Source organism: Cryptomeria japonica, unplaced genomic scaffold (genome assembly GCF_030272615.1).
Source record: "Cryptomeria japonica unplaced genomic scaffold, Sugi_1.0 HiC_scaffold_270, whole genome shotgun sequence".
Taxonomy (NCBI): domain Eukaryota; kingdom Viridiplantae; phylum Streptophyta; class Pinopsida; order Cupressales; family Cupressaceae; genus Cryptomeria; species Cryptomeria japonica.
The window spans coordinates 109,291-120,940 of record NW_026729092.1 but is presented as its reverse complement, the minus strand read 5'-3'; the positions used below and the strand labels follow the sequence as shown (position 1 = coordinate 120,940).

The following is an 11,650-nucleotide window of genomic DNA, read 5'->3' as shown; positions in this document are numbered from 1 at the left end:
TGATTTTTTATTATAAAAAATTATGTTCCTCAGAACCAGTACGGGTTTTGAGGAACTTTTGATTTTTACTATAAAATATAATCACGGGTTTTGAGGAACTTTTGATTTTTTACTGTAAAATATAATCTTCCTCAAAACCCATACGGGTTTTGAGGAACTTTTGATTTTTTACTATAAAATGCAATTTTCCTCAAAACCCGTACAGGTTTTGAGGAACTTTTTGTTTTTTAATTGTTTTTGGCTAGGCTTGGTGTTACCAAGCCTAGCGCATTTTTGAATTTCTAGAACACGCACGGGTTATGAGAAATTTCATTTTCTTTTTGCATGTGGCCACTTTTATGTTCACCATCTTGGTGCACTTACCCTCCTGAAATTCTATGAAATTGTAAAGATTTTAAAAATGAAAGAGAACAAATATGTAACCTTTCTTCTAGAAACTTGGTACAAATCTCTAGGTAATAGAATACTACTAGAAGCCTTTGAAATGTCTCTCCATGATGAGACAATTGCAACTAATTACTGGTGTGATAATTATTCCATCTAGGACATTAAATGAGTGTAATTCATATTATTTCAACAATAACGAATGGTGTGATTTTTAAAATTATTTGGCTTTTCTGTGCTCAAGAAGAGAACCATCATTACACATTTCAACCCTTTTTAATCTAGATGGGTAGCCCTTCTTGCTAGTCCCACTAGCTGCTTCAACCATTGCCACAACTCCAACATATGATAGAAACTCCTCTCACTCAAAATGTGTTGTGATATCACATGGAAATACTAGCTTCCTTTTATGTCATCCCCACCTATTAGTCCCTTAACCTTTTACTACCAATGGCACAAATTATAACTAAAAAAATCTCACACAACTCCAAAATTAAGTGTAGTTGTGCCAAGTGGCATGCTGAGGTGCTAGTTTTTCTTGAATTTCTCTTCACCTTTTCCTATGGAACGTGAATATACCATGTGTTTATTTGGAAGTTCTCAAAGAGAAGCTAGGAATTTTATTGAAATTAAGAAAAAAGAAGCCACCACAAATTCCTCTCCCAAAACACTTTGTTGATTAATATGAAAAGGAACACCAAATAATAAGACACTTGCACTATAAGGAGTTATCCATTGTTTGTGAACTTTGCATTGTTTCTATCAAAAGCTATCTTATTTAGAAAATACCTTCTATGAACTTCAAAAAAAAAAATATAATCCTTGCTTGTGAAACCCCCCAATTGTTGAATTAGGCCTTGAAAAGTCCTTGCAAGACCCACACAATAAGGTAAAAAATGTGCTAACCCTCCCGGGTCGCAACATAAAAGTAAATTTGGGTAAATGGAAACCTATTTAAATTTGTTAGTAAAACAAATAGATTGTCTCATACCACCCATTCACTAGCCATTTATATTTTGGATAGGGAATGTGTTAAGGAAGACTTCATAATCTCTTTAAGAGAAAGGAGATTTGTTAGACTAGAAAATCTTTTTGCCACGGTGAAGATTGTTGTGGAACTTGGTAAAAATCCCCCTAAGTAAGAATATGAGGAGAATTAAAATAGGCCCACTTATAATAAAGAAGATAGCAAGGAAAAATAACAGATTAACCACTCAATTTAATTCTTGAAGATTCATTATCCCACTCCTCACCCTACAATACTCACTCAGAGAAAGTCTTGAAGGGCTTAATATTCTTAAAAATACATGGTGATGAGGAGGAAGAAGAACAAGAAGATACAAAGATCATGAATAAGGAGAAAAATTATTCTCACTAAACTTGAGGACCTAACTAATAAGGTAGAAAATATAGAAAACCCTCAAGATTTCATGAGTTGTAAGAAAAACAGAGATACAAATGCTATCTAGGAGAGCTATGGAACAATTGGTTAGAATCAACAACACCTTCATGCACAAGACTATGTTTGGGGTGGTTACTGCGGGAATAAAACATGAGTAAAGGGCAAAGAAGAATACACAAATGAAGAAAATGAGGGAAAATAAAAAAGGAAAGAGGACTACGATTGCCACAACATTGGAGGAAGCTTTATAGAAAATGGTTGAAGAATATAACTCTTTTTTCTAGAGTATTTTATGTTTTTATTGTTGTTCTAGATTTTTTGTTACTCTTGTTTCATTTATATTATCTGTAGGCTTTGATAAACCAAATATCTTTATATTTATAAAATAGTTCATTTTGGTCATGTTTTTCTCTAGCTTGGCCTCCAAGCCTATGGTTATGCTAGTCTTTTTTGGTGCTTGTTTGTAAGGGTTGGGCCCCCCTCCTCCACTTATCTTAATGAAAAAAAAAATCTATTGTATAATACAATACTACTAAATATGACCAATTTGATAATTTACATACTATCTAAAACACACAATAGAATAATTGATTTATTTACCATATATACATACAAACATGATCATTGAACATCTAAGAAATTGATGAAATAATTAATAAATATATGGTAAAAAAATTTACTTGTGAAGCCCTCTTGATGATCACAACTTGAAGAATGCAATTTATTTATGCACTACTCTAGGAGTGGTGTTATATTTTTCCTATAATTACATGTATCTATATCCAATACCCTAGCACATACAAATTTTATTTAAGCATAATTATTGTATATTACACATATGTTGTACCCTTTATTATGAAATTTAATGTTTTTGGTTTCATTAAGTGGGGAAGGGCCCCAACCCATTATTGTTTCAAATTAAAAAACCATCGCAAAAGGCTTGGAGATCAAGCCATCTAGTCACCACAAATAGATCAAAATTTAAAAATAAAACATACACTAAATAGTTATGATAAAATATAAAGACATTAGATTGACAAGAGTAGAAAACAAAAAATAGAGCATCACAATAAAGACAGGGACACTAAGATATGTAGTCCAAGTTCTCCACCATTTAGTCTAGCATGTTTTCCTACGTAGAAAAAGTAGCGGTCTTTTTTCCTTTTGTCTTATCTTGATCTTTGATCTTTGATCTTTGGCTCTTTTTTCTTCTTATTCATCTCAATTTTTTGCCCACAATGGCCACTCCTATAACAAAAATCTAAATTAAATTATTATTGATCTTGACCAAATTTTTCAATGCCTCTCTCCAACCTCGCAATCCACACCCTATTCCTCTCACACTCAATACAATTTTGTTAATATATTATGAAATTTAATATTATGTACATATGTTATGTGACCTATTTAATGACACTTTATATGACAATGATTATGTGACAAGTTAATATTTTTAGTTTTGATGGGTAAGGCACAATCTTGGATTGCATAGTTTATATTGATTTAGAAAACTATGTTACATCATGTTTTATTTTTAAAACTAGACTATATCATTCTAAAGACCTTCTACCCTACATAGGATAAAACTAACCTTAACCCCTTGCATTACAAGAGTTGCATTATGTAGGTTTTAATTACATCATTTATATAAAGTATAGCTAACCTTCTATTATTAGTCAAGCACCATTATTCTCCCTCAATACCAACTCAATGAAGTCATGAATCCATTCAAAATTATGTATTGGTTCAATATTGGTGATCTTTAGAAATGTGCAACCCAAAATGACCATTGATGATGTTGAGCTAGGGACACAAAAAAAAAGTTAGCTAGGAATGGATTCTAGAATGCACTTCATCTTAGTTTAGGAGACTTGAAATATCACTCAACATGATAATTCCAACACTCACATGAGTTGCCATAATTATGTCCTCAATTCCACCGAGAAAAACCTTCTTCATCATAACCATTTCTAGGGGACAAAACCACATCTGGATTTAGGAGGGATGCAATAAACCTTGAGGAAACACCAGTATTAACCATAGATCACTCTTCTACCACCATCAAGTGCTCACCCATAACCATCTTGATTTCAACCTACAATAGTACATTTGATACCAAGAAAATCACCTTCAAACGTTAGTTTGTGATCCCACCCAAGAACACCATTTGTCACCAATGAAAGGTAAATGGAATTGGGGTGTCCATCTAAGATCAATACATTTTAATACTATTTATAACTATATTATGCATACTTTACATTTTTTATTTATTTGTGGAATAAAATGATTGAGTTAATAATTTACTATGAAAATATTTTTATAATCATATTATTGTTATTATTTAGAAAATGTTAATAAATTTCAAAATTCAATTAAGTGGTAAGTTAAAGTCAGGGTTAAAAGAATATACACCCTAAGGATGGAAAATAGGGTGGGAGATATTTTGGTCAATAATAATATATTAAAGAATATTTTCAATTATTTAGATAATCCTTTTTTATAAATGATGATTTTCTAGAAAGTGGTTTTCTACCAAGGACAAGAAAATAATGGGAATAATTAATATTAATGAGTTATCTATAAGAAAATTTCAATTGTAAGACAATTTTATTGCTATGGATGTTGTTTATATGAGGTTATCAATGTAGCTAACCAAGTATTTCTTTTGGTGAAATTCAGTTCAAAATATTTTCCAATATGAATGGGTAGGATAAGGGGAAGCTTTTTTGTGCAATCATGCTTCCTTTTTAATCTTAAAATAGGGTTAGATGATGGAAACTAATTGGAAAGGGTAAGAAGAACTATATTAAAAAAATTCAATGCAATGAATTGAAGGTAGAAGATGAGTAAACAAATAACTTATTTAATCATGGAAAACAAAGGTGGCATAGATTGGAAAAACACAACAATTACAAATAGGGGATTTGAAGTAACATTGATATATAAAGACACAACATGGAGAATATTTCAAATGATAATTTCTTTTGAATGATAGTCAATGTAAGGATAAATTTAAACCTCTACAAATGCATTGTGAAAATATAATTAAGATTATATTGTATTTAATTTCACTTCCTAATATGTGTGTTTTCCTGAACTATATGTGTAAATATGATGATACATGTATTTTAATCATTTTATTTTTTAATTAAAGTATATATATATAATCTATTTTATTTTCCCTATATGCATTTCTTGTAAATACACATTGTTAAGTAATTATGATCTATGTACTATTTGTATTAATTAGGTTCCTACAAAGTTATATAATTATTATGTGATTTTCTAGTTAGATAATGTACTAAAAAAATTAGTATTCTTTTCTTTTTTAATAAGTATATCAATATAGTTAAAGTGATTTTTTATATAACAAATGCTATAATTTATAAAACATTCATGTAAACTAGTCATCTCTTGAAATAATTAATTTTCAAATTGATAATGTAAAAAACTATTAAAATGAATATTTATTTAAATAGCTAATGACTCCTAATTATAACAATAAAAAGCCTACAAGATCATAAATTCCATTTTTAGGAAAATATTTGATCAACAATACATATTTAATTTAAGATATATGCCTTTCATTATTTTGAATGTGAATCATTCTTTATACAATCATTTTCAAATATTTGAATCTTAATCATTAAATTGATCTCAATACATAGATTTTACTATTTTAACATATTTGAAAATTAAATAGACAAAATTTTAAATCAGTGTTTTTATATTTGTGAGATGATATAAATTCACATCTTCGTATTGTTGTGTTTATCTTATTCTAATTGTTAATCTAGTTTATTTTAATAGTTCATTGGTTTTTAATTAAACTAAATTAACATTTATTCAATAGTTCATTGGTTTATTTTAATAGATATTATCCAACAAATTTATGTTTATGGTGAACAATCTTATCATAATTCTAGTACGTTGAGAAACCAATAATTCTGATTGAAAGTCCTCGAAATAATCATTGATCAAGAACTTTAGATCCATCAAAATTTAAATTTATTCTTGTTCCCATTCCATATGCCCACTCGGACTTGGATATATCGAACTTTGAACTTATCTGTCTTGCCATTCCACACTCCAGATTGCCCCGGAGTGGACTCCAAATAAATAAGCCTAGGGCTGGACGACCACCATGAAAAAAAATTGGGAATTATGTTGTAGCATGAAACCTCCAATACCTCTGTGTTCATGCTTAAGCCAAGTATATTGGCTCAAATTTTCTTTTGTTTCCATCTATTAAAGGATTTAGTGTAATTTCAGGTGTTTTGGAAGAAGTTACTTTTGATCCTGAAGTCAATCAACCAAGACCGTGCACCTATCTATATGTAGATAGAAACTCTTTCTATATATATATATATATACATATATATATATATACATATACATATATATATATATATACATATATATATATGTATATATTTATATATATATATATATAGATATATATAAAAGTGTTGTTTTGACAAGAGAAACTATGTCATAAAACGCCTTTGCCTTTTGTTGTGCATTTCAATCTCATATAGCAAATGTTGAGCATTGTTTACCAAAATATAGTGTCAAATGAGAAGAAGGTAGTTATAAAGCATTTGTTAGTTTACTATGAATATTGACATCAAGAATCTCTATGGGAAAGAACTATGCAAGAGTATCAAAAGTCCAAAAGTCCAATGAAGCTATTGCTTATGATGTTGCTAGTCAAGTTTGCAGGCCTAATTATTCACTTTTGAAATGATAATTTCAAGTTTGAAGGTCTAAAAGTTTTTGAAAATTATTTATATTAATCTTCATTGCTTTTAAGTTTAAGACATATTTGCCTTCTATGTCAAACCTATTTAGCCTTTCTTAAAGTAGGTCATGAATGCATTTCACAATCTTTTGAAATCAATTATCTATATTTTTTAATAGACATTTTAGATTACATTCTATGATAGATCATAAGATCATAATGTCATCAATTGAGGTTTCCTAAACTTGAATTTTGTTCCATGTGTACATTTCAAAGCCCAAAATCTATACTTATGGATTCTCCTTTACATCTGCAATTTGAATTTAAGCCTTGGCCGGTTCTGTTTTTTTGTCTCATTAAGTGTTTTGATGTATGTGGAAAAAGGATGGTACCAAGGGATGAACAATATATTTTCACTGCTTCATATTTTTCTTTTAGATTATCCTTATTTTTCCTTCCTCCAGTTTAACAGTGACTTGGATAGATTAAAATAGAAGGTTTAGATGGATTCAGAAGAACACGTTTAGAGTCTAAGAGACAAAGCTCACTATTTAGAGAGTGTTTCTTGTTTATGAGATTCAAATTAGTGAAGTCCACTATCCTTTTAATGATATATTATTCCAAAAGAAGTTTTGTTCCATTCTTTTATTTTTCTTATTTTTTTTTAGTTTGGAGACCAATTTGTACATGGTAGTATCCACTTATGGATAATCCTATTATATTTTTTTATGCAATTTATAAATTAAGGTGGGAGGATCACATAAGTTTGTAGCTAAAGGGGTAAGGGTCTTTCCTTGAAATTTCATTTCAATTTAAAAGTTGTGGATTATAATCTAAATATCCTCTTGAGAAGGTATAGAGGAGACATATTTTTATTTATTGTCTATATTTTTCTTAGACCATATCATTACTATTCAATATATCTTATTAAGGTTTCACCACATAGCATTTAATGGCATAAATGCATTTTAATACTAGCAAATTATAATTAACATAAATTATTATATAATACAAAGCTAATCAATAATATCAATTTGATAGTTTACAAACATAATATTTAATATAAATATTGATCATATACACAAACACGATCATTTCACATCATAGACATGTTAAAGTATTTGGTGATCAACTGTATTTGGGAAGCCCTCTTCACAATCACAACTTGAAGAATGTAATCATTTATGCGCTACTCTAAAAAATGGTATTATATTTTTCTATTATTTTTGGTTTTTATATCGAATACCTTAACACAATTTTTTTATTTAAAAGTAACTATTATAAATCTCAAACACATTATAGTCTTTATTATTCACTTTTATGTTATATCTTTTATTTTATATGTTCTAATTCCCGTTTGATGATATTTTATATGAAGTGTGATATTCATGTTATTTATTTTTAGATATGATTATTTTAGATTATATTTGTGGAACAAAATGATTGAGTTAATATTTTATTATGGGAATATTTTCTCTAATCATATTATTGCTATTTTGTGTATTATTTTGAAAATGTTTTTGATAAAGATAAACGGGTTTTCCATGGACCCGAAACCAAAAGTTTTACAAAAAATGGTCATCAGTCAAACAGACATAAACCAACAGTTAAACAGGGGAGCACCCCAGAACAATCATGAAAGAAAAAGAGACGCAGACAACAAGACAACGAAAAAGAAAAACACTCAATTAAGAGAGTGCACCAACTCCTTGTTCTTCTGGATGGAAATCTTGTTGATTTCCCTCAGTTCCTCCATAATGAATCTAGAGGTACCCTTGTTGTTGCTCCTGCTTCTTGTTCTGGAACTAGGACCAATGGTTTTGTTGTCTCCAATAGCCAAATCTTCACCTCCAAGATTTCAACTTTCAATTATGTAGCAAGCTAAAGGTAGTGATAAAATAATATACATCCTTGTGGGCAAAAATCATTTAGATAATGTGTTTATAAATGATGAAATGTTAGAGTGTGGTTTACTACCAATGATAAAATACACTATGAACATTAATAAAATTAATGAGTTTCATTTATTTGTATTCAAATATTACTTGTGAGAAAGTATTAATTCTATAGAGGATTTGCATGTGGATTTTTTAATGTAACCAGCCTAAAAAGTATAAATTTTTTATAAAGGACAAAAATTTCCTTTGTGCAACCAAGCTCAAATATTGTCTAGATTGAATGGGTAGGGATAAAGAGATATTTTTTTCACAAGTGTGTCTCCTTTATATACTAATAAAATAGGGTTAGATAGTGGAAATTCAATTGGAAAAAATAAGAAAATTTGTAGTTTTTCTTTTTTAAATGCATTTAATAAATATAATGTAGGAAATGATGATCAAATGGAATTGATGTTGATGGAATTATTTAAGAATAGACATAAAAGGTGGGATAGAATGAAAAATATAACAATCACAATTCATGATGTGAAGAAACATTGATATATAAAAAATAACATGAAGAAACTATTTTAAATGATAAAATATTGTGAGAGTGAACATAAGTATGATTTTTAACCTCTAGAAATGGATTATGAAGATATGATGAAGACTATATTGTATTTAATTTCACTCCGCAATTTGTGACTTCTCTAGAAATAGATGTCTTGAAAAGTCATATAACTATTACATAAATTTATTATTAAATAATGCACTCAACAATTTTAGAATTCTTTTCTCCTTAGTAAGTATATGTGGATGTAAAACAAAAAAATAGTTAAATTGATTCTTTATGTAAGAAATGACATAATTTATAAATTAATAAAATATGCTAGATATCTCTTAAGAGAAATATTTTTTAAATTGATAATGTAAAGTAAAATTAAATATCATGTTTATTTACATACTTAATGACTCATAAATGTAATAAACAAAGCCTAAGAAAATCATAAATATCACATTTTAAAATATTTGATCAACAAAACATATCTAATTTAAGTTGTATGCGTTTTTTTGTTATTTTGTATAGGAATTGTTATTCATTCAATAAATTTTTAAATGATTTAGAATAGTAACATGATATCAACATAAAAATATTACTATTTTTTATATTTTTGAAAATTAAAAAATTTAAAATTTAAAAAGATAAATTTAAAACCAATATTTAAATATTTATTAGATAATAGAAATCTTTAGGTTTGAGTTATTGTGTGAGTCTTATTCTAATTGTTAATATAGTTTATTTTAGCAATTCAATGCATAAATATATAGGAACAATTATAGAATAGTGACATTTTTTATTCAATTAGGTTGATATCTAGTCATGAAATGACACGTTGTTGCTAAAATTTCCTACAACCTATGTTTGGTCCATGCTTTACCTTGTAGGAGGTCCATTGGCCTAGAAAAATTCCTATGGTGTAAAATTTTGCAATTAGTTTTGTAGACATCTAGCCCTCTTTTCTTCTTGTTTATATTTAAGGGTTGGAAAATTTTATGAATAATTTGACAAGACTGATGATATGTTACAGGAGGACATGTTCTTATAAATCAACTTGCAAAATTTGTGTATTAGATAAAAAACGACATGATGCTTAGAGCCATATGAAATATATGTCTATCCATGATTCTTGACAAAAAATTTAACAAAAACTAAAAGATATATTTGAAAGTCCTTTCCAGAACAATACTTCTTTAAACAAACTATAACAACAATCAAACTAATGTTATAATCAAATAAATATGATTTCCTTCTGCCTAACCAAGCGAGTATTCTAAGAAGAATGCCTTCGATCTCAATAATTAATTTATTAATTGAATTTCCTAATGTATACATCATAAATCGTCACATAAATATAGTACGTTGCCGATTTCAACGAAGAAACCAAGAAATCTTGTTACCGATTCCAACGAACAAACCAAGAAATCTTGTTACGGATTTCAATGAACAAACCAAGAAATCCTATTGAATATCCTCGGAATAATTACTGACTCCAAACAAATAAGCCAAGGGCTACATGGGCAACATGAAAAAATATTGAGAACAAGCCTAATGATAACGCTATAAATCATAGGAGTCATTCTTCTGACAACAATATCGCCTGCCTTAACACAACAATCAGTTTCATAGTATTCTGGTTGTGTTGAGCATATCATCATGGCTTCCAAGATTGTGAGGTGGATTGCTCTATGCTTCTTCCTGGCTTCCATACTCTGTGTTAATGGCGAGACGTTTACCACGTCTAATCCGTATGATTCTGCTGGTCGTAATTACAACATTGATGGCCTATTTTGTGCTACATTTGACTCTAAGCAGCCCCTAGAGTGGCGCAAGGAATACCTTTGGGCTGCCTATTGTGACCAAGCCGGCAAGCCCATGGGATCTTCCCTCTGCGGCACCTGCATCCAAGTAAACTCCGCCATCTAATTACAAGAAACAATGTCTTATGCTTTTACTTGTTAAATATAAACCTTTAATTTTGTGATGTTAAAATATATAATAAGAATATGTTTGCTTATTTGTATACGGTTTATTCAAGGCTTACGTAATCAGTTGAATTCTTACAGGTGAAAAATGATTTGACCGGTGAAAATGTGACCGTACGAATTCTGGACCAGTGCCAAAATGGAGGATTGGTGTTAGAAACAGATGCTTTTAATGCCATTGATGGAGATGGACAAGGAAAGAATAATGGTTATCTGCTTACTACCTACAAGTTCGTGGACTGTTAGAACAAATTCGCAGCCTCAATTATGTCTGCTCCCTCAATTCACCAGTTTTTCTTTGAATAAAAACTTTCCTGCATAATGGATTTTCTATGTTCGACTCTTTCTTAGATACCATAAATTTTATTTATGCATAAAAATGCGAAGTGCTTTAGAGAAATGGAAAGGAATTGGCAAAACTATTGCTTTTGACTGTTTAGGATGCTTTTTGTATGGAATTTTGTTTTTCCATATTTTTCTAGTGAAATCTTTTCTATAAAGAATAATGTCACTTAATTGATTTTAAAATTAATATTTGATTAATCTATAAATTGTAAGCATTATTAAGATATTTATATGTATTATTCACTATTTAAGACGCATAAATATGTATATGTTTATTGGTGACGTATGTATTTTTTTTGCAATCATTTATTTTGTATAGTGTTTGGTCAATAGGATGATAAATAATTATGCTCATAA

The 11,650-nt window shown here is 28.9% G+C and overlaps 1 protein-coding gene across 1 annotated transcript; it reads left to right on the top strand.

Annotated features, from left to right (window-relative positions):
- Window positions 1–10,619: 10,619 nt before the first annotated feature.
- LOC131030260 (pathogenesis-related protein PR-4-like) lies at window positions 10,620–11,194 on the top strand. The gene is made up of 2 exons (XM_059215768.1): window positions 10,620–10,871; window positions 11,030–11,194. The coding sequence occupies exons 1-2, from the start codon at window positions 10,620–10,622 to the stop codon at window positions 11,192–11,194; spliced, it is 417 nt and encodes a 138-aa protein (XP_059071751.1).
- The last annotated feature ends 456 nt before the right edge of the window (window positions 11,195–11,650 follow it).

Bases quoted from the DNA above. Each gene is read 5' to 3' on its own strand.
- LOC131030260 (XM_059215768.1), top strand. From the start codon at position 10,620: ATGGCTTCCAAGATTGTGAGGTGGATTGCTCTATGCTTCTTCCTGGCT. The intron at 10,872-11,029 runs GTAAACTCCGCC...GAATTCTTACAG, and splicing joins TCTGCGGCACCTGCATCCAA to GTGAAAAATGATTTGACCGG.